The 24,404-nt window shown below is 43.6% G+C and overlaps 1 protein-coding gene across 6 annotated transcripts in view; it reads left to right on the plus strand.

Moving 5' to 3' along the window:
* The window catches only part of EHBP1 (EH domain binding protein 1), a 733,557-nt gene that overhangs the window by 434,019 nt on the left and 275,134 nt on the right, over positions 1–24,404 (plus strand). For all 6 annotated transcript variants that reach the window (XR_012243991.1, XM_073628177.1, XM_073628181.1 and 3 more), the window contains one exon: positions 8,354–9,238. Coding sequence is in view for 5 of the 6 variants with exons in the window: in XM_073628177.1 (XP_073484278.1) it covers positions 8,354–9,238 (885 nt within the window). In the remaining variant the exon portion in view is untranslated. The remainder of the gene's footprint in view (positions 1–8,353; positions 9,239–24,404) is intronic.

Genomic DNA, 24,404 nt, shown 5'->3' on the forward strand with positions numbered 1-24,404 from the left:
ATAGAGCAAAAGAAAGAAGATACAGAAGAAGAAAGAAAAAAACAAAAAAAGGAGGGGGGTTCCTGCAGGCTTGGGTATAAGTTATAAGTTACCTAAGCTGGTTGGGTATAGCGCAAGGAATGCCTAAGTTAGCCGAGGTTCTTCTATTTTTAGAAATTTGGAGTGGGAGTCATGTAGAATGCTGGACATTTTAGTTTTCATTGATCATTATGGTGGTCAAACAGTCTTTCACTGCCATCAATGAAACAGTGGGTTTCTTCCAGGTCTTGGCTATGGTATGTTTGACAGCAAGAAATAGGTGGCCTTTTTTTTTTTTTTTTGTTAAAACAGACCCTGGATAGGGCAGTGGTGTATTAAGGCCAGCTTTGGATCCTTATGGACAGATACTGTAAGTAAAATAAGGTGTGTATAAGCCCAAAGATCCTGGACCATAATTCAGTTATGAGCGGGCAAGTCCACCAAGTGTGGAGAACAGCCCCTGAAGCATCTATCACTATCGGAAGGGTTTGCATGTGTAATACGGGCCCAGTACTATCTTAAAAGAACCTTTTATACCGACTCCAAGGTCAAAGTATTGAAAGAATATTTCGCAGTCATAGAGCAGGCTTTACTCCACTCCTCAGGTTCAGTGGGAGTTACCAAATCACGCTCCCAAAGAGCAATGTCAAAAGGTGGATAAGGAGTGCCAGTAGTGTTAAAGGAGGAGTAGTTTGCTGAAATAGTGCCCCAGGCATCAGGGGAATGCAAACAAATGTGCTCAAAGCTTGTTCTTTGGAAAGGGAAGGAGGAGGTCCATCGCAAAGAAGTCAACCAGTGGCGAAGCTAGAGGTAGCTGAAAAATTCAGAGGGTAGTGATTCAAAAGTCTCTTGAATGGAGAGCCAGGACAGCCTAAAGCTGTGCGAGGACCACCAAGTAAACACTTCCGGTTGTTCAAGGCCCAGGGGCAAGAGGGGATTGATTAGAAGTGGAAGGAAAGGTAGGAAAGGGGACATGAGATTACCTTAGTAGTGTACAGAGTGCAAATTTTCCAACATTAGGGGACTCAAGGACAGTGGTGTCACTAGGGTTGGTGTCACCTGGTACAGCAAAACATGGTGTCACCCCCTCTCCTGCCTGTCCTGCCCAGTGCCCTGCAGGCAGCGCACAGTCACGGGGCGCACCCCCAACGGCCCCTTTAAATGATAATATATGGTGGTATAGGGCAGGCTGGGGTGGTATAGGGCAGGTTGCGGTGGTATAGTGCCAGGTTGGGGTGGTATAGGGCATATTAGGACTCTTTGTTCACATGTGCAACTTGCAGAATGGCCGGAGCTAAAGACACCTGGGGCTGCTGTGTTCTCACCTTTTTCTCCCTCAAATGCAGGATCAGCCAGAGTGATCCTGTATCAACAGTTCCGATACTCTCACCACCTCTCGTGAAGATACAATTGTCCGTGGTGGGTCCCAGGAGGAGATCAGAGCCAGTGGCAGATGCAGCAAGCCAGGTGGTCACGCCTATTGACAAAGACAGAATGACGAAACGCTTCTAGGCGTGACCACACGACTTGCTGCATCTGTCACTGGCTCCAATCTCCTCCCGGGAACCACCACGGATGATTGCATCGGAACTGTTGATACAGTGCAATATTGTACACAGAACGTTTTTTTAATATGTTTGTAAGTGCATAGGCATAAGGGAAGGGGCTTTTTTATGAATAAAAGTTTTACAGTTTCACACTAAGAGGATCTTTCGTCCTTCCTTATGCCCGAGTTCATTCAAAGGGTTGTTGGCATGCTTAACTTGAGTGAACTATAGGACCCGAACGTCTGAGATTCTTTGGTTGATCGTTACTGGAGATCTGGGCAGATGCCCTGTAAGCAGTGATCGTAAAGGCATATACAAAGGCGTTTATTTATTGGGAATCCAGTGAGTGCAATTCCTAAGGGAGCGGAATCACTTGGTGTGGTGATGGCTGAACTTCTAAACAGCTGATGTTTCCCATATGAACTGTCACATAAACATTTTGGATTAGCGTCTCTCACCTGAATTCACACTACTACTAGTTGATTAATGGTTTTTAAATGTTTTAGCGCTACTTAAGCTCAAAGGACTACAGTGGGGCAAAAAAGTATTTAGTCAGCCACCAATTGTGCAAGTTCTCCCGCTTAAAAAGATGAGAGAGGCCTGTAATTGTCATCATAGGTATACCTCAACTATGAGAGACAAAATGTAGAAACAAATCCAGACAATCACATTGTCTGATTTTTGAAAGAATTTATTTGCAAATTATGGTGGAAAATAAGTATTTGGTCACCTACAAACAAGCAAGATTTCTGGCTCTCACAGACCTGTATCTTCTTCTTTAAGAGGCTCCTCTGTCCTCCACTCATTACCTGTATTAATGGAACCTGTTTGAACTTGTTATCCGTATAAAAGACACCTGTCCACAACCTCAAACTGTCACACTCCAAACTCCACTATGGTAAAGACCAAACAGCTGTCGGAGGACAACAGAAACAAAATTGTAGACCTGCACCAGGCTGGAAAGACTGAATCTGCAATAGGCAAGCAGCCTGATGTGAAAAAATCAACTGTGGGAGCAATAATTAGAAAATGGAAGACATACAAGACCACTGATAATCTCCCTCGATCTGGGGCTCCACGCAAGATCTCACCCCGTGGGGTCAAAATGATCACAAGAACGGTGAGCAAAAATCCCAGAACCACACGGGGGGGACCTAGTGAATGACCTGCAGAGAGCTGGGACCAACGTAACAAAGGCTACTATCAGTAACACACTACGCCGCCAGGGACTCAGATCCTGCAGTGCCAGACGTGTCCCCCTGCTTAAGCCAGTACATGTCCGGGCCCGTCTGTGGTTTGCTAGAGAGCATTTGGATGATCCAGAAGAGGATTGGTAGAATGTCATATGGTCAGATGAAACCAAAGTAGAACTGTTTGGTAGAAACACAACTCGTCGTGTTTGGAGGAGAGAGAATGCTGAGTTCCAACCAAAGAACACCATACCTACTGTGAAGCATGGGGGTGGCAACATCATGCTTTGGGGCTGTTTCTCTGCAAAGGGAACAGGACGACTGATCCGTGTACACGAAAGAATGAATGGGGCCATGTATCATGAGATTTTGAGTGCAAACCTCCTCCCATCAGCAAGGGCATTAAAGATGAAACGTTGATGGGTCTTTCAGCATGACAATGATCCCAAACACACCGCTCGGGCAATGAAGGAGTGGCTTCATAAGAAGCATTTCAAGGTCCTGGAGTGGCCTAGCCAGTCTCCAGATCTCAACCCCATAGAAAACCTTTGGAGGGAGTTGAAAGTCCATGTTGCCCAGCAACAGCCCCAAAACATCACTGCTCTAGAGGAGATCTGCATGGAGGTATCGGCCAACATACCAGCAACGGTGTGTGACAACCTTGTGAAGACTAACAGAAAACGTTTGACCTCTGTCATTGCCAACAAAGGATATATAACAAAGTATTGAGATGAACTTTTGATATTGACAAAATACTTATTTTCCACCATAAGAGCCCTTGCACACTGGGGCGGGGGGCGGCGTCGGCGGTAAAACGCCGCTATTATTAGCGGCGTTTTACCGTCGGTATGCGGCCGCTAGCGGGGCGGTTTTACCCCCCGCTAGCGGCCGAGAAAGGGTTAAATACCACCGCAAAGCGCCTCTGCAGAGGCGCTTTGCCGGCTGTATAGCCGCGCCGTCCCATTGATTTCAATGGGCAGGAGCGGTATACACACCGCTCCGAAGATGCTGCTAGCAGGACTTTTTTTACCGTCCTTTCGGGGCGGTTTGCAGGCGCTATTATTAGAGCAATAGCGCCTGCAAACCGCCCCAGTGTGCAAGGGCTCTAATTTGCAAATAAATTCTTTCAAAAATCAGACAATGTGATTGTCTGGATTTGTTTCCACATTTTGTCTCTCATAGTTGAGGTATACCTATGATGACAATTACAGGCCTCTCATCTTTTTAAGTGGGAGAACATGCACTATTGGTGGCTGACTAAATACTTTTTTGCCCCACTGTATTTATTAGGTCTTTTTCATTTACTTCTTATAATTATTTTGTATTTTATAGCAGCTTCTTAGCCTAATTGGGACTATGTACACCTAAAAGTGGAATAGATTCTACACCTTTCCCACTTTATCCAAAAGTAAAAGAAATGTTTTGGTTGGAATTGAGCTTTAAGATTGTTTCAGACAGAAGATTCTACGTTTAAAAAAAGTTGAGTTTTGAAATTGAGTTTTATACGAAGGGATAACATTTTAGTGTAGGATATATTTTGTAGTCAAATAAGAGAATTGGTCAGTGGTTGGAATTTTTTTTGCAAAGCCATAAATATTTGAAACGGAAGCCGCCCCCTTTTAGTGGTGCTATAAAAGGTGGACTTCACTTAACAGACACATACAAGGACAAAAATCAGTGTGGAATTGGTTTAGTTATACATGTATCTCTTCAAACACAAGCCATTGGAACCGAGAACGATCAGTAAACATGTTTAAATAGCATGAACTCTATACTGCTAGTTGAAAATACAGTCCATTACGTTGCGGAAAGAACACAAATTACAGGATTCACAGGTGAGTAGCGATCTTCAGTGATAATAAAGAAAATAAATAAATAATGAAAGCAATAAATTGAGTTCTCAGCTAGAGCAGATTGGTAGTGATAGCTTTACACCACTGGAAATCTCGTCCTTTGATCCAGATTGATAAACTCTGATCTGACTCATGCTGTCAATCAGCATAGGGACGTGGTCTGGAAAATATCACAGGGGTGTAAAAGGAAATTGTTATATAGAGAATTTATATAGCAGATCTCTAGATAATGGCTTCAGAGGAAGTATAAAGGATAAAAAAAAATCTTTGCAGAGCTGTAGAACGTATAAGCATTAGAAGAGATATGCATGCAAATTTATACGTAGGGTTTAATGCATTAAGTGCATCTTTTGCTTAACTTTTCAATTATGCCATGAATAGACAGCTCAACATGCAGAACCTGGCAAAACGTAAAACTTTGTGTCCAGCTTGTGGTCTTTTGGTACTTGTTTTGATGCCTTTGGACCCCACAGTCTGAAGAGTTTTTGGGAGCATTGATTTGTAAAGGGGTAAAAGCAATGTTCTCTAACCTTGCAGTGATGGCCCATAATGCAGGGCGCAATGGCGCCGCCCCCCTAATCCATGCGTCTGGCCCCCTAATCTACATACAGGGCGCCGGATGCATGGATTCCAGTGTTTTTTAAAATTTTTTTAGAAGCACCTGATTAGAGCCAGAAGTTCTAATAGGCTTCAAAAAAAGTTGGGCTTGTGGCACACCCACCTGTGTGAATAATAGCAAATTAATGGGGAAACAGTAGGGGGTACTACTTAAAGTATTACCAAAATGCAGACTTTATAGACCAAGAAACCATGGAGGAGGAAACAATATAAACAATCAAATTTATTAGAAAAATATAAATAACAAACATTGTCTTCAAAAAAAGGGTAAAAACCATAACATATATGCATCTGTGTTAATAGTGCAGTGAGCCCTTGTGCGTCTATGCGTTTTGCCGACGGCCAAGGTTCAAAGACGTAACAGATAAGAGAACAAATTTCTCTATCTTTATTTGGACTACAATATTGTATACACCCACGATCTAGGTGAGCGATGAATTTTGAAAGTTTGAATGATAAGTGAATTTTAGCAATTTTTTCAAATTCTTTGAGCAGGGGCAAGTAAAACGCCTATATTCCAAACATGTATGGGGCCAGCAGAACCGCAATAACGTCCAACATTTGTATGGGAAAAAGATCCTTAGTAGGGTCCAGCAATGCTTATGCCTAATAGAGCCAAATCTAGCCCGCTGTGCAAGAAAGAGTTCATATGGAAAGCATGCCCCTGGGAGACAGCTGAACACTGCACCTTTTGGTAATACTTTAAGTATTACCCCCTACTGTTTCCTCAATATTTACGGATGTGGCTATCTAGTGCACTCTCTCCTCTCAATAGCAAATGAATATTCGCTGTTCCTGATTCTCCTCCGGCCAATCAGAAAGCAGCTCCTGAATCCTGATTGGCCATGGAGTCTAAGGACTCCCAATCATGTCTCAGGACACACTAGCCAATCTTGTCTCAGGACACTTCCTGTTCAGCCCAGTGGAGAACAGAGAGGAGAATAGGGGGGGGGGGGGTCCTGTGCTTTTTTATTTCTTATTTAGCAGGCCATACACGCAGTGAATTTCTTTCCTGCAACCACGGGTCTCTCCCACTGAGACATTGTATTCTGCTGGAGGGGGGCGCAGGGGAAGCCACCCCCACCAGAAGAAGACAGTGATTATTGCTAGCAGTTATACCAGCCGCTAGCAATAATCGCATGTAAAATCTGGCAGGCTGGTTGTACCCAAGTTGATTGATTGATCAACTTGGTACATTCAGCCTGCCCATACACAGTTCGAATCAAGATTCAAAGCATCTATGGCTAGCCTTAAACAGCATTAGAGCCAAAGAATAAGCATGACAGTCAGGGCGCCAGCATTCTCAAAGTAAACCTTAAACAACAACAGCCTCCATGATTTTCTCATGACGTAATCCCTTTAAGTTCTGAATAAAGTGTGGAGGAGTAGAACCTTTGTCAGCTTTTGTTATTCCTGGCAATAACTTTTACTTGTAGTTTTTAAATTCATGCTTCAGTGAGTGATCAGTTCAGCCTAACTCTGGACAAAACTCTTTCTTTTTTTTTTTTTATTAGTTTAGTTGTTATTAATAGTTATTTTAGAACCTCTGTCCGGTTGTTTTTTACGAATGGTTTCCCTTTTGTGGAGATTTCCCCTGACTTCCTTATTCTAGTGACATTGTGTGTCAGTCTTTAAAATGGGATATCAATAGTAAGGGAAGTGAGGGGAAATCTCCCCAGAGGGGACACAGACAGAAATACAACCTGATAGAAGTTACAATCATTCCCCACCCTTCACAAAATGTGTTTGGTTACTCATAGGTATAGTTTATATTGGGTAAAAGTGTTTTGTTTAAGATCAGTGCAAAGATACTTTTAGTGTTTATTTAGCTGCAATTTTATGTCTCTGATTTAGGGCCTGGTACAGTATTTTTAATAATCTCTATTTGATCATCTTTGTCATAAATGGAGATTGCGGCATGGTGCAATGAATGACATAATAATTTACTGTGCACACAGAGAAAAGTAGTGCATAATTTCACCCTGGAGACTCTTTATCTATATAGACAGTATGTTGTAAGACATTTAAAACTCCTTTCAATACCTATTCTAAAGTCTAATTCAAGCAAATTTATTTTTCATGTTTGAATAGGGAGGAGAAACGTTAGGACTTCTGTAGAATTTGAATGCTGTGTCCATTAAGATTTTTTTTTCATTTCCTGTTTTGTCACCTTGATGGGAAGTAATAGAAAACTCCCACATGGGCGACACAGCAATACAAAAGTGTCAGGTCACCTTGAGGCTAGGTGACAGATGCACTCTGTAGAAGTCAGAAGTGCACTGCTAGGTAGTGGACCCTAGGACTGACTGCTGCGGATTGAACCCTAGGAGGTTCAGGAAGCATGTCTACTGGATCACTGAGACAGATCCCACTGGGAGCTAGAGCATAGATTCCCCAGGGCGCAGAGTCTAAGAGCCAGCAGGTGTTCACCAGAGCCTCTAGTGGTGAGGATGGACTGCGCTGCAGTCTGGTTCCAGGTCTCGGCCCCCAGGGTCTCACAGCTCACGCTCACGGTAGACTACAGGAGAAGAGGAAGGAGGCAGCAGGCTGGAACAACAAGGAAAGTAAGGGACAAGCCAAGGTCGGGGCCACAAGCAGACAAAGACAACAGAGTTCACGCCAAGGTTCAGGGTAACAGGCAAACAGGGATGGTCGGGGACACACCAAAGATCAGGGTCACGAGCAGACAGGAATAGTTAAGAACAGGCCAAAGTCGGTAACTGGAATCAGACGTAGGAAACGCAGCAAGTACACAGGAAAGCTAACACACAATGGTTCATCAGCACTGCTGGCGTGCAGTGCACAGGTTAATATAGGGTTCCCTGATAGGAGCTGAGGTGGAGCCATGCTAGAGGAAAGTTTACAAAAGCAGTCAGGTGAGGGTCAGCTGATCTCTAGAGATGAACACATGGAGACAGGTAAGCTGAAAAACAAACTCTATTGCATAACCATGACAAAAAGTGACAGAATTTCGAATCCTTCCCCACTCTATCCAAAATTAAACCAAAAAAGTTTCGGTTCAGTTGGGATTTAATATCTCGTCTTAATTAACCATGTATTAAAATGTAATGTATTCCATATTACAAAAATAAAACATTAACTAACTTTTTTTTTTTTTTCTTTTAAGGCTTATGATGGCTTTGCCAGTTTAGGAATTTCCCGCCTGCTGGAGCCCTCCGACATGGTTTTACTAGCAATTCCAGACAAGTTGACTGTTATGACCTATCTGTATCAAATCCGGGCACATTTTAGTGGACAAGAGTTAAATGTTGTCCAAATTGAGGAGAACAGCAGTAAAAGCACATATAAAGTGGGCAACTATGAGACTGATACGAACAGTTCAATTGACCAAGATAAATTTTATGCAGAAGTTAGTGATATAAAGCCGGACGGTGTACATGAACACAAGGAGGCAACAGCTACTGGGGCAGATTTTCTATCAAATGATGATTCTTCGTTAGCTAATGACATTGGGATAAGGGACCATGAGGTCAAATCCCAAGACTTAACCGAACAGTCCAATACAGAAAAGGTCTTGCCTACTCCCAGGACTAGAAGTCGCCTAGAGTTACAAAGCTCCAGTAGAACTTTGGAATCTGAAGAACAGAGGAAATATGATGGCACACATTCACCTCATGTACAAGCCCAGCCAATAGCTGCTAAAAGGAAGTTGCTTAAACCTGATGTTGCAGATTTTGGTGATTTGTCTTCCATTTCTCTTTCTAACAAAGAGAGTTCATCTTCTGGCACCATATCTGGAGACTCCCATCAGTATATTTCATCAGAACAATCAAAGGCTAGCGTAACCTCCCCATTAGAATGTAGGGGACTGGATAATGGGGCTTTAGAAAAAAAAATGGTCTTGCCTCCTGTCAAACTTGGGAATACAAATGAAACATTTGAAATTGTTCCTACAAAAGGCCCTTCTGTACCACAGACTGAAATCAGTGCGCTATTGGATGCTACAAAGTCAGTGTCCAACCATTCAGATCAGGCTGGAAAGACACCTGAGGTAAGTGATTTATCTGTCTAATAACTGTGCCATCTGACTACTGCTCTGTTATCCTGAGTATGCGTTTTGTGAGGTTTAATGGTGTTCAATAATATTTACTGTGACTGTCTTTGTAGAAAATGTATGCTTGGACATCTTGAAAAGTTTTGGTAAAATAACACAACATGAAAGCCTGTTAATCTGTAAGTTGACTATACAAGCTGCAATCTCCCTGTCTCCTTTGGCTTTACCAAAATGATGTAGGACCTACCAAAGTAGTCCATCAGATGTGTATACAATCAGCCATATCCTTACACTACATAGTTTTTGCCATGTACAGTATAAGGAGATTGTGTAGTTATATACTGTAAGGTGTATGGTCAACATTACGTTCAAAATGATTATGGTAAACATCATTTAGAGGTGACCGCAGTAAAGTATTTTGATTAGGGCCATTTAGGTGATTTCTGTTATCATTATGATTTAAAAAGGATCCAAAAAAACTATGTGATAATAAATGGCTTCATGTGATTGCTATCCTTAAATAAAAAACAGTTTTTTGGCATGATCAGTCATATTTTCAATATTAATGCCAAAATGTCACAGTTTCTGCCAGGGTATGCAAACTTTTGAGCACAAGTGTGTGTGTGTGTATGTATATATATATATATATATAATCTACATTCTAAACACCTTTTTTTTTCTTTTTTTTTTTTTTATAAGTGAGCACATGATCTCTGTTCCCAGCTGCATATGCAGCTTAGCGATGTGGGGGTAGAGACTTGGGGCGGTGGGGGGTGTGGCAGCAGCAGCTGGAATGGAGTCTGACTGTAATATGGCTGTGGCTACTAATGTACACTCAGCTAAGGTTAATGAGGAGTATAATCTGATCTTTTTGGATGAGTTTGTGCCTGAGGAGACTAAAGCCTGGTACACCTGGAAGTTTTTTCCTTCAAGCCAGTGGGCTAAACGAAAAAAACTTAGGAGCTCACTGTACTAACTATGTGATGTTAGTACAGTGATCTTCCTGCTGAGCTTTTGTGCACTAATCAGATGCTGGTTTTCCAGCGTGCCTGTTTGACAAAAGCCAGACAGGCTGCTGTACACACTGGCCAAATGTCGACTGATTTCTGTGGAACCTGCCAATACCAGCCAATATTCATCCCATGTGTACCAACCTTAAGTCTGCCAACTCCTGGACTTAAAGATATAATTTTGATTCTAATTGATGCTGTCTATACCTGTCTAGATATGGAGCCGCCTACATCTGAATTCTCTCAGACACCCCTAAAACTCTCCAACCTGTCAAAACTTTCTTGGTACACTAGTTACTGCAGCAGGTGTTATATGGTGACTTAAGTGATTATATGGTGTTATATGGTGATTTAATTCCGACAAGCTATTTTCTCCTCCCATGCTTGCTAAGCAATACGTTATTCAGAAGACCTTAAATTAAATAGTGGGCCTTCCTCGATGTGGACCCTGCCATTTCTTGCCTTAACAAAACACTGTTCTTATCAGGGACATTCTGGTTGACAAGTGCCTGAACGAAGCATATGACAAAGGCACATCAATCAATCTTGCTTGTTGCCCTACCCTTCCATGTTTATGTGCTTGTGGATATTGTACATCTAACATTCAGAATAAGTCTTCTATCTGTTCATATGAGGAGAATTCTTTGACTTACACATTGGCCTGCAAAACAACAGTGCAACAAAGGCTTACTTTGTATGCCTTTTGAGGTGAGAATGTCTCTTTGGTGCCTGCATGGAGGAAAGAGTACCCTTATGCCCCAGCTAAAGAAATATAAGCCTCAGACTAGTCTCCGTTGCAAGGAAAATATATTTTTATTTCTCTCAGCCCTTTAAGTCCAAATCCAGGACTCCATTCTATCTCAAATCTTAGACTCCCAAACTTTCTAAACCTATGAGCTTATCCTCCTGAGCTTGTTCTCCTCACAGAGAGGGGATGCCCAGACTTTTCACAGTGTGTGGGTGGGGGCATCCTTTGCCATTGGGATGACCTGGACCAGAGGCACTTCAGATATGTGGGTACAGGCAGTGATGTCCAGTGGCAACTAGCTGGACTTTTCATTTCTGCCTTTGCAAGATTAACAGACCTTCACTCTCAGGGAGTCATTGCCGTGGTTTCAGAAAATAAATGGTTTGTAGGTTTTTTACTCAAACCTGCCCTCCATTCCCAAAGAAAAAGGGGGAAAATAACCTATTCTGAATCTATAAGATCTCAATTTTTTCATTAGATTGCACAAAGTTCCACATGGACTTTCCAAAGTCAGTCATTGGTTTACTTTATCAAAAAGACTTTCTGGCTACTGTAGGCATCAAAGGTACCTAGTTGTATGTCCTCTTTCCAGAGCATCGATGATACCTGTGTTTTGCTGTGGGCATGTATCAGTACCAGTATGTTTCCATTCCCTTTGGTCTGTCCACTGCACCTTGAATATTCACAAAGAAGTTAGCCCATTTGCTAGCCTTGCTATGCCTACAGGTCATCCCCGTAGTGAGATACCTGGATGACCTCCTACTGAGGAAACAGCACTTCGGTTGGATCCTGACCCTCTAGTAGTCAGCGCTGGAAACTGACTCATTGCGTGCATGATTTAAAGTGGACCTTCAGTCATTTTTTCAATTTTCCATCTATTAAATCTTCTGCACTTGTTGTTTTAACCTCGGATAGTAAAACATTTTTTTTTCTGCCAGTAAACACCTTTATATAGCCCACTTTCCGTTTCTTGTCTGGTCATTGGCCTAGGTTTATGAAATCATGCACAGTTCTCTCGCTCACTCTCGTGAGAGTTTGCCAGGAAGGGAGGGGGATGAGTCATAAGAGGGCCAATCAGAGCTGCAAGGCTGCAGAGCTGGGGGTGTGCCTCTGTGTGTCTGTGTAAATCCAGGAAGTGAACAGGCAGCAGCTTCAGCTGCCCACAGTTAAAATGGATGCAGCCAGACTTAGTGGAGGGAGATTTCTGCAGCATATTTGGCAAGTACAGAATCACAGTATATATAAAATAATATGCAAAGTGGTTAGAGGGAAGCTTCACAATGGCAAATATGTTTTTATTACAAATTATGTGAGCAGACTGCAGTTCCTCTTTAAGCCTCCTTCTAGAGACTGCTCAGTCCAGGGTTTTTCTTCTGCAAGACAAACTTTTATGTTTGGACTCCCATGTTACAGTCCAGGAGCTTTGCAACTTTCTGCTTATGCATGAGTATTCTCGATTTGATGGTAGCCTTTCTTCAAGGCAACTCCATATGCTCAACTCTGCTTCAGAATATTGCAATTTAGCATTCTGGCATTGGACTAGAAGGTACATTATCTGGATTAACTGTTTCTCCTGACAACCAGGACCAGGTTGTCTCTGGCCTAGTGGCTTACAGGTGCAGCCTTAGAGTTGGGGAAATCCTTCCTTACATCGGAAGGAAGATTCCCATGACAGATGCCAGTTTGACAAGCTAATAAGGAGTCTTCAACACCTATGTGGTGTCCAGAAGTAGTTTGTCTCCCATTCAACATTTACAATCAATTCAGTTATCCCTTCAGTGCTGGTCCTCTCGCCTACAAGGTCATCAGACTAGATTCAGTTGAATGATGCCACAGCAGTGGCATACATTAATCACCAGGAATGAACCGCAGGTCTTGCAAAGAATAGCTGGCCAGATTCTGTTTTGGACAGAACTTTATATTCCAGCCTTGTCCACTATCTACATTTTAGGCGTGGAAATCTCATAGGCGAACGTCCTCAATTGACAATGTCTGAACTCAAGAGAATGGTCTCTTTACCCATAGGTGTTACTGGCAACTGTTGAGATCTCTGTAAGGCTTGGTTCACACTCGCTTCAAGTTAGATAAAGGTTCCTGTACCTTTTGGGGACAACTTCATAGTGACTTGCATTGACTTCTATTACAGAAGTTGTTTGCAAGCCACGCTGAAGTCACGCTGTACGGGGCGGCTTCAGAGTCGGGGACTTTAAAGCCGTCCCAGTGTGAACCAGCACTAAGTGAATGATAAGGTTGTGGGGGTGAAGCCACACACGGTCACGCTAAATTCAAGCAAAATATGTATGTAAAGGCAGTAGAACCTTGTAAGTAGGGATGGGGGAGGGGGGGGGGCAATTTGAGGGTGGGGGTTGGAGAATGTGACCATGTTTCATGGTATAGCCTAAATATGGGTGTAACATGAAACATGACGAGAAAGGTAGACTATGCTTTTAAAACATTAGTTGTAAAACAATACCACAGATTTAGATCACACTGATACTCCGTGTTTATGTAAAAAATATACGTTGATGTAAAAGGTAATACAGTATATAGCTATACATTTCCTTTAGGGGACTACACCATCAGTTTTTTGGTGACAGTAAAACATAGATGCCAGCCAAATGATTAGTTGTAGCAAAAGCTTGCCAGGCAGCTGCTTTGAGGTCAAAAAAATACTTAGTCAAGTCTAGTTTTTGGAGCATTCATTTTTTAAAGGCCCATTCACACCAAGGAGGTCCATGTTGGTGCGTTTAATGCATTTCCGGTTATGCATGCTATGCTAAGTTAACCTATTCATTTTACACGCCACATTGGGCCAAAAAACATACAGTACCTGCTGCATTTTTTCAGTAGCACACAGTATTATGTCACCACATGATGTGGCATGCTACATCACAGATGCATTTGGGTGCCATATGCCTTTTACTACAGCCCAGTGGGGTGAATGAGCCTTAGGGCCAGTTCACACCCCATGCAGTCCAGTGTGTTTTTTTTTTTTTTCTGCATCAAAAATCATAGTTCCCATCAGTGCTTGCATTTCCAGTGGGTTCCAGTTCCAGAAAAAAAGTAGAACATGCTACATTTTTCCTGCACTGGACTGTAATGGAACACTGTAAAACGCATCAAAAATGCACCGAAAACACACATGTCCTTATTTAAGGTAAAGGAAAAAGAGTGGTAAAAAATGCACCAGACTGCATCAAAAGCGCACCGGAACGCATTAAAATGCGTCAAAGAAACGTGCATGCAGAAAAGCATCTGGAACGCATCACGACTGCATTTTTTTTGGTGTAAACTGGCCCTTAATACAGATTTTTTTTATTAGAATTTGCATTTGACAGTGAACCTTTTAAAGATTAACTCTGAGGAAAAAAACCTTTACCTATGCAGTGGTCTCCCATCTCCACTGCAAAGGTTAACTGCTCATTTTACCTAGGAGATCATCACAAGAATATACTTACCTTTTTCTTTGCTCCCAGAGGCTTTTATCCCTCAATGTAAATAGTACATTGAAGCTTCTTCCCTTTTGCTGCACGACTGTAGCTCTCAGATGTCATTCTGTACAATGCAGAACCAGCAGTCCTGCATTGTATGGGAGGATGCCAAGGGCCCGCCCACATTCTAGAGGAGAGCTGTTTGCTGAGCTATTGAGAAATAAGGTAAGTATATCACTATATACATCATCCGCTAGGCAAAACAAGCAGGTAACCCTTGCAATAGGGAGGGGGACTAACTTTGAAGGTAAAGAGTTTTCGTCTTTGAAGTTCAGCTTTAATTTCACATGCTATTTTTTGCCAGTGTAGTTGTGAAACGAGAGTTGTTTTGATTTTATTAAGTAAAACAGGGTTAATTAAATTCATTTACTGCCCCACCTAAAAAATGATAATGTGTCATGTCTATTTTCTTGGGAGTCAGTCTAGGTGGAGTCAGAGTTATTTGGAATGCTGAATAGTTTACTGACACTGGTTTTGAAAAATTCCATTCTCATTGGTCACAGGAAAGGTAACCTTCCTAGATATAAAAAAAGGGAGACCTGCATTATCTGAAGGCTCTTTAACCCCTTTGCTCCTCGACCCAGCCCCCCCATTTTTCACTTAGGCCGGCCAAACCATTTTTTGCTATTTTTCACTTACAGCTTTGAAAGTTAGTAAAAGACCCTCCCAAACTATATATATTTTTAAGTTCAGAGTGGATAAAAATTAGAAGATGGTGCTTTTGATTTAGTACAACCTATGATAGTTGCACAAATGTTCATGAAATTTATATTTTCTAAAACACTATTTAGCGTATACAAATACAAACTAATTTCCAAAGTTACAAATATTACAAATAATTGCAGTGGTGAAAATCAAAGACAAGCAAACCTAAGCAACTTAGGCTAAAATCTTTAGTTTAGCTTCACGCCCACATGTTGTGGTAATGTATCTGTAGTGCATTGAGATGCAGTGCCATTCATTTTAAATGGCACCCTAAGACCCCTTTCACACTGAGGCATTTTTCAGGCGATAAAGGGCTAAAAAAAGCGCCTGTAAAGCGCCTGAAAACCGCCTCCCCTGCAGCCCCAGTGTGAAAGCCTGAGTGCTTTCACAATGGGTCGCTGCGCTGGCAGGATGTTAAACAAAGTTCTGCAATCAGCATCTTATGGGCGGTGGAGGAGGTGGAGGTATACACCGCTCCTGCCCATTGAAATGAATGGGCACCGCTGCCAAAGCGCCTGCAAAGCGATTCGGCAGCGGTGCTTTTAGGGCACATTTAACCCTTTCTCCGGCCGCTAGCGGGGGTTAAAAGCACCCCGCTAGCGGCCGAATAGTGCTTCTAAAACAGTACTGTACCGCTAAAACTAGTGACGCTTTACCGCTAACACTGCCCGCGGCTCAGTGTGAAAGGGGTCTATCGCATCAACAAATGTAACAGAATTTGAGCAGTTCTGCAAAAAAGAGTAGGCAAAATATTGCAAAGTCTAGATGTGCAAAGTTATTAGCGACCTATCCCAGCAGGCTAAAGGCTGTAAATAAAGCAAAGGGTGGTTCAACAAAATACTGATACAAGGGGGTGGTTCTGTTTTTAATGTTTTTTTTTATTCTTTTCTGACGTGTTAGTGTCAGAGTCTATTTAAATCACTAGTAAAAAGCTTGATTTAAATCAACTCGATTTAAATCATAATTTTTAACCACTTAACAACCTGCCCATAGCCGAATGACGGCTACAGGGCAGTTTGATAACTCTGGGAGGGCATACTATGACTTCCTCTCAGAATCGCGCTCCCCCTGGGGCACGCACACGGGAGCAACCGTGACCGCCGGGTCCATCACGGATCACGGTAAATGGTCGCTGACAGCGACCGTTTACCACGTGATCGCTCCGTCAAAATGACGGAGCATTCACATGTAAACAAACCGGCGTGATATCCGGTTCCTCTCTCTCCTCTCTGTACGGGGGGAGGGGAGAGATCGGATGCAGCAGCGCTGTGAGCTAGATGTGTAGTGCCCACAGCGCTGCTCAGTGACAAATCCAGCACTCATCCATCCCTCTGTATAAGCCATCCACACTCAGCCATCCACGCTCAGCCATCCTGCTATCCACGCTCAGCCATCCCGCCATCCACGCTCAGCCATCCATACTAAGCAATACTCATCCATCCATCCATGTTTAGCCATCCCATCCACCCCCAGCCATCCCGCCATCCACGCTCAGCCATCCCGCCATCCACGCTCAGCCATCCCGCCATTCATACTCATCCATCCATACTCATCCATCCATGCTCAGCCACCCCTCTGTCATACTTATCCACCCATCCATGCTTAGCCATCCATACTAAGTAATACTCATCCATCCATCCATGCTCAGCCATCCCATCCACCCCCAACCATACTCAGCCATGCCGAGCTGTACTCAGCCATGCTCAGCCACACTCGGCGGTACTCAGCCATACTCAGCCATACCCAACTGTACTCGGCCTCTGTATGTGGCCAGGCTGTGGAAGTCTCCCACATGTGGTATCGCCGTACTCAGGAGGAGTAGGAGAATCTATTTTGGGGTGTCATCTTTGGTATGTACATGCTATGTGTTAGAAATATTGTATAAATGGACAAATTTGTGTTAAAAAAAATGCGTTTTCTTTTTATTTCCACATTTTCCAAAACTTTGTAGAAAAAAATGACATGTTCAAAAGACTGATTATGCCTCATAGATTATACATTGGGGTGTTTACTTTCCAAAATAGGGTCATTTTTGGGGCGTTTCCATTGTCCTGGTTCTCCAGGGCCTTCAAAATTGTAAGAGGTAATCAGGAAATTAGATGTGTAATTTATGCTCCAAGAACGCCTGAAGGTGCTCCCTGCATGTCAGGCCTCTGTAGGTGGTCACGCTGTGTAAAAGGCTCACACATGTGGTATCGCCATACTCGGGAGGAATAGCAGAATGTGTGTGAGAAATAACCTGCTAATATGACAATTTTGTGGAAAAAATCTTGATTTTGCAAACAATTGTGGGAAAAAATTACAACTTCAAAAAACTCACCATGCCCCTTTCTAAATACCTTGGAATGTCTACTTTTCAAAAAGGGGTAATTTGGGGAGTATTTGTACTTTCCTGGCATGTTAGGGTCTCAAGAAATGAGATCGGCCGTCAGTACTTCAGGTGTGATCAATTTTCAGAGATTGGCACTATAATTTGTGGACTCTATACCTTTCACAAAGACCAAATAATATACACCAATTTGGATTATCTTTACCAAAGATATGTAGCAGTATAAATTTTGGCCAACATTTATGAAGAAAATTTACTAATTTGCAAAATTTTATAACAGAAACGAAGAAAAATGCATTTTTTTTACAGAATTTTTAGTCCTTTTTTTCTTTTATAGCGCAAAAAATAAAAAACCCAGCGGTGATTAAATACCACCAAAAGAAAGCTCTATTTGTGGGGAAAAAAAGGACAAAAATTTCAAATGGGTACAGTGTTGCATGACTGAGTAATTGTCATTCAAAATGTGAGAGCACTGAAAGCTGAAAATTAGTCTGGTTAGGAAGGGGGTTTAAGTGCCTAGTGGGTATGTGATTAAAGAGCTACTGTCATCTCTGTCCCACAGCGGATCCTCCTCTGACCCGCTGTTGACTCACCAACAGTCCCATTCACTTTAACGGGAGGGCTGGTGATGCGGCAGTGACACAACAAGGTGAGGGATGTGGCGGCAGCAGGTGAGTGGATGCCTCACTAACAGGTGCTGCCATGATGGATATGAAATGACAGGTGCTCTTTAAATGTAAGGACTCATTCTTGCTGGTAGTTAGAATCTTTAATATTTGCAAACAAAATGAAGGTTTCCTATTTAGAATAATAAGCTGTCAGGTTAGTAAAACCGATTCAATCATATAGTTTGTGGTGCACATAGATTTGCAAAACAATGGGATAAAGGACTATTCCTGAACTTTGTTTTATCTCATGGTTCCTGTGAAATTGTGTGAATGCATCAATGCAGTGCATGTCATCTCAGCTTGCAGAGCTTGGATTCATTGAATGAGTTTACCAAAAATTTTAATATTGCAGAATATAAAGCCTCATGCTACACAACTAAGCTCCATTTCATGCTGAATAAACTAAATTATCAATGTGTCTTCAATAGAAAACTATCTTTAGATAGCATATACGCCAGAATGTTAAGAAGAGTGATTAGATGAATTGCTTCTCAGCCAAGGGAGTGGACTCACTCACAATTTTGCCTAAGAACACAACCATGAATAAAGAATGGTACAAAAACATCCCCCGAGAGCAACTTCTCCCAACCATCTAAGAACAGGAAAAATGCCTTTTCCAGCATGATGGAGCACCTTGCTATAAGGCAAACGTCATAACTAAGTGGCTTGGGGAACAAAACATGGAAGTTTTGGGTTCATGTCCAAGAAAATCCCTAGACCTTAATCCCATTGAAAACTTGTGGTCAATCCTCAAGAGGCGGGCAACCAACCCCCCTCCACCACCACCACCACAAATCCTGACAAACTTCAAGCATTTATTATGCAAGAATGGGCTGCCATCATTCAGGATGTGGCCCAGAAGTTAATTGACAGCATGCTAAAGCAAATTGCATAGGTCTTGAAAAAGAATGGTCAATACTGCAAATATTGACACTTATGAAATGCTTGTAATTATACATCAGTATACCATACTAACATCTGACAAAAATCTAAAAACACAGAAGCAGCAGACTTTGTGAAAATTTGTGTCATTCTCAAAACCTTTGGCCATGGCTGTAGGCTGCCTCAAATCCTTCTGTCTCTTCATGTAATCCCAGTCAGACTTGATGTTGAGATCAGGCCAGAAGGTTAGGTTTATTGTGGGCCTATACTAAAATATAAAGCTAAGTTAATAGATGTCACAGATCAGCTGCGGAGCTGATCTGTGTCTCACCTTTACTGCTGTAGGCCAACTGGCACCTGTTCCACTAGCTTGTGTTCTGCTCTGTGCACTCTGCAGCTATGGGTGTCGCCGGCCACACCTGTTGCCTAATATATGATTCCTTCCTGCTACTTCCTGTCCAGCCCCTCATGTGCTTCCCTATTTAAATCCCTTTCAAACCAGCTACTGGTTGCTTGAGCAACATTTGTTTCGGAGCTCCCTTCGTGTAACCTGCCTTAAACCTGACCTCTCGTGAACTGATCTCTTGTGTACCGACTTGGCTTGTTCTGATTACGTTGTCTGCAGCCCGCCCTGACCTTGGTTTTTCTATCCGGTTCTCCTTTTGCTTCATCCATCCATCCTTGTCTGACAGTGTCTCCTGGTACTTCCCTAGCGAGTAGGGTGAACCCGGTGGTCGTGACCTGGGGTCAGCACACAGCTAAGCCCAAACCTCGTGAGGGGGTCCCTGGCAGAATACTGGCTGGCCCTTAGACTCCACTCCCTAGGGGATCCCGTGTCACCTGCTCGCCTGTGGGCTCACTGTAAGTAGTACCGTGACAGTTTGCTCAAGCCATGAGCGCCTCTTAGAATTGGCCACTGACCGAGGATCAAATGCAACATCTAGTTCAGAGACTTAACTCCCAGCAAGCAAATCAAGAGCAAATAATGCTGGTTCTTCAGGATCTTGCCCCAAGTCTGGATCATCTGCAACGTCAGCTCCTCCCGTTCCTGCTTCTGCTTCTGCTGTTCCCATGTTACCTGCTACACCTGGCAATCCTGCCTGCATTTGCCATCGCCATCTCATTTTTCTGGCGACCCTAAGGCTTTTCGCGGCTTTCTTAATCAGTGTTCCATCCACTTTGAACTTTCCAGCCACCATTTTCCAACTGATTGCACCAAAGTCGCATATATCATCTCTATCCTCTCCAGTGATGCTTTAGCTTGGGCCTCCCCACTCTGGAAATCACAGGATTCTATTACCTCTGACCTCCAGCTCTTTTTGTATGCATTTCTGAAAACTTTTGATGAGCCCGGCAGAGTGTCTTCGGCTGCTGGGGCCCTCCTTCGTCTTCATAAGCAAGGAATGACAGTCGGTCAATACGCAGTTCAGTTCCGTGTGCTGGCTGCTGAACTCAAACGGAATAATGAGGCCCTTACTGCTACCTTCTGGCAAGGCCTATATGAGCGTGTTAAGGATGAACTCGCTGGACGCACAATTCCTACCACTTTGGATGACTTAATCGCATTAAGCATTCAAATAGACATTCGCTTCCAGGAGCGGGCCCTGGAGAAATCCATAACCAGTCATCCCCCTGCTGGCCTTCCAGCACAGGTAGTCCAAAGACCTGTGGAAACCTCTCACACGTTGGAAGAACCTATGCAGCTTAGGCGAACCCGCCTCACTCCTGAGGTATGTGCCCGATGCATGGGATTGGGCTTTTACTCTTACTGTGGCGATAAAGGACATCTTTTGAACTCCTGTTCAGTCTGTCTGGGAAACTCCAGGGTCTAGCTCACTCGGAAGGAGGTGATCTAGACCGATCCGTTAATTTTGTTCGCTTCCCTCGTTTCACCCTTCCCGTCGCTCTCCACTAGGCTCAAAATGCCTATCAACTCTCTGCAGACGTGGACTCTGGTGCTACGGGAAATTTCATTGAACAATCTTTAGCTTCCGAGTTGGGCATTGCCTTTGTTGCCTTGGCTATACCCCTCTCCGTGACTGCAGTAGATGGCTCCTTCTTGCCTATGAGTCCCATCCGGTTTAAAACCCCTCCCATTGGGGTTTTGCATGGTGAGGAGATCTCTTTCCTAATTCTGCCTAAATCCTCCAGTCCCATCATCCTGGGCCTTCCATGGTTGCAGAAACACTCCCCGCATCTTGACTGGAATTCTGGACAAGTATTGGCTTGGGGTTCTCTGTTGCAGTAACAATGTGTTGTGTTTCCAAGGTACTACCTCCTCCTTCCATTCCTCTGGCTGAGACCTCCACAACTACCATGTTGCCTGCCTAATATCAGTCCTTCTGAGATGTTTTCTGCAAAAAGTCGGCTGATCGCCTTCCCCCTCACAGAGACTTTGACTGCTCCATTGATCTCTTACCTGGCACCTCTCCTCCCCGAGCCCGAGTCTATCCTCCCCCGAAACACAAGCCATGTCTGAATACATTTGGGAAAACCTGCAAAAGGGTTTCATCAGGAAATCTAACTCACCTGCCGGAGCCGGGTTCTTCTTTGTAGCGAAAAAAGATGGTTCACTCCGTCCTTGCATCGACTACAGGGGTCTTAACGCCATCACTGTGAAGAACCGATACCCTCTTCCTTTAATTTCAGAACTCTTTGACAGACTGCGAGGTTCTCATGTTTTTACTAAATTGGATCTTAGAGGGGCCTATAATTTAATAAGAATCCAGGAAGGAGACGAATGGATGACCGCCTTTAACTCCAGGGACGGACATTATGAGTATCTTGTGATGCCCTTTGGCTTATGCAATGCCCCAGCGGTCTTCCAAAATTTCATTAACGAGATCTTCCTCGACCTTCTGTATGTCTGTGTTATTGTATAACTGGATCACATTCTTATTTTCTCACCAGACTTACTTACCTATCGTCTTCATGTGAAAGCTGTGCTACAGCGTCTACGGGACAATTGTCTATATACAAAATTGGAGAAATGTCTATTTGAACAAACACAAGTTCCATTTCTGGGCTACATAATCTCGTCTCAGGGTCTCCTCATAGACCCAGCCAAGCTTCGGGCCATCTTCCAGTGGCCCCAGCCCTCTGGTGTTAAAGCCACCCAACGCTTTTTGGGCTTCCCCAATTACTATCGTCAATTCATTCGTAACTACTCCACCTTGGTGGCCCCTATTACATCTCTCACCCACAAGGGTGTCAATGCTCGGCTCTGGTCCCCTGAAGCCATTGATGCTTTCTTCAAACTCAAGGCAGCATTCCCCTCCGCCCCAATTCTCCTACGTCCGGACGTTACTAAAACCTTTTATTTGGAGGTAGATGCCTCTTCAGTAGGAGTCTGTGCCATCCTGCTCCAAGCTCAGAAGGGCAAGTCTCAGCCTTGCAGATTCTTTTCCAAGAAGTTTTCTGGTGCGAAGAAGAACTACACCATTGGGGACCGTGAGCTACTCGCTATTAAACTAGCTCTTGAAGAATGGCGACATCTTCTAGAGGGTTCTCCCCATTGTGTTACCATCTATACTGATCATAAAAATGTGCAGTATTTACAATCCGTGAGACGCTTGAACCCACGTCAAGCTCGCTGGGCCCTCTTTTTTTACCCGCTTCAATTTTAACATTACTTTTCTTCCAGGTGCCAAAAACCTTTGAGCCGATGCCTTGTCCAGGTCATTTGATGTCGATGATTCTGAGAATCACTTAGATCCTGGTCCCATCATCCCTCTGCATCGTATTCTAGCCACTACTCAGCTCCAGTCTACGCAGCCTCCTCCAGGTAAAACTTTTGTAGTTCCCACACTTTGTCCCAAACTCCTTGCTTGGGCACATGACTCCAAGTTCTCTGGACATCCTGGCATACCTTGTACTTGTGATCTCCTTCAGCGTCATTGGTGGCCTTCTCTTCGTAAGGATGTCAAGGAATACGTTCAAGCTTGTACGGTTTGTGTACTATCCAAATCTTCCACGTCTGCCTCTGCTGGGTTGCTGTTGACCTTACCAGTGCCCGATATACCTTGGCATTGTATTTCCATGGATTTTATCTCAGCTCTGCCTCCCTCAACAGATTCTACAGTCATCTGGGTAGTGGTGGATCAGTTCTCCAAAATGTGTCACTTGATTCCTCTCCCAGGTCTACCTTTTGCTCCCAGTCTTGCCACAACTTTCATTAAGGAGATTTTTCGTCTTCATGGGATGCCTTCTCATATCGTCTCTGACAGGGGAGTTCAATTTACTGCTCGGTTTTGGAGAGCCTTGGCCAGCTCCTTTGGGATTAAATTGGATTTTTCATCTGCCTTTCATCCCAAGTCCAATGGGCAAACGGAACGTGTCAATCAAAATCTAGAATGTTTTTTCCGTGCCTTCATCTCAGCCCACCAAGATGACTGGGTGGACCTTTTGCCCTGGGCAGAGTTGGCCTTAAACCGTCACTCCAATGCCAGTTCTGGAAAATCTCCCTTCTTCACTGTTTACGGGCAGCATCCATCTGTTCCCTTTCCTGTTCCCATTTCTCCTCCTGTACCAGCAGCAGCTGAGACCCAAAGGTCCTTCAACACAATCTAGAAAGAAGTCTCAGGGAATCTTCATCTAGCTGCTTCCAGGCATAAAACGGCAGCAGATCGTCATCGCTATTCGGCTCCTAAGTTCCTGCCTGGCGATAGTTTGGCTCTCTACAAAGCACATCTGACTCCGGGTGCCCTCAATTAAATTTGCCCCTCGCTTCATTGGTCCATTTCCCATTCTCCGTCAGATCAATCCAGTTGCTTTCAAGCTCTGTCTGCCCTCTCATCTCAGGATACCCAACGCCTTCCACGTCTCACTGCTCAGGCCACTGGTCCTCAATCGCTTCTCTCGCCCTTCTTCTCACCCCACTCCTGTGGCTGATACCTCTGATCAGTATGAAATTAAAGAAATATTGGACTCCAAGTACTCCTGGGGGAGGCTACTCTATCTCATTGATTGGAAGGGCTGTGGTCCGGAGGAGAGGTCTTGGGTTCCTGCCACCGATGTCTCAGCCCCACGTTTGGTGACCGTCTTTATTCATCGCAGATAACTATTAAAATGACTTTGGGTGAAGATTTCAGTATAGGTTCTCTTTATGGCGTGTGGAAGGAACAGGAATGAGTTACGTAGTCCTACATACTTGGAGGTACCAGGGTAATTTTGCTTCTGACAGCCGAGAATTGTCAAAGTACAGGTTCCTTTCAGAATACATTTAGGCAGCCTGTTTTTTTTGTTTTTGGCATGTTGTGCTAATATGTAACAGATGGTATCATTTATTCATGCACTTTGCCGGAAGCAACACCAGAGTGGCAGCAAATAGT

Source organism: Aquarana catesbeiana, linkage group LG04, assembly GCF_042186555.1.
Source record: "Aquarana catesbeiana isolate 2022-GZ linkage group LG04, ASM4218655v1, whole genome shotgun sequence".
Taxonomy (NCBI): domain Eukaryota; kingdom Metazoa; phylum Chordata; class Amphibia; order Anura; family Ranidae; genus Aquarana; species Aquarana catesbeiana.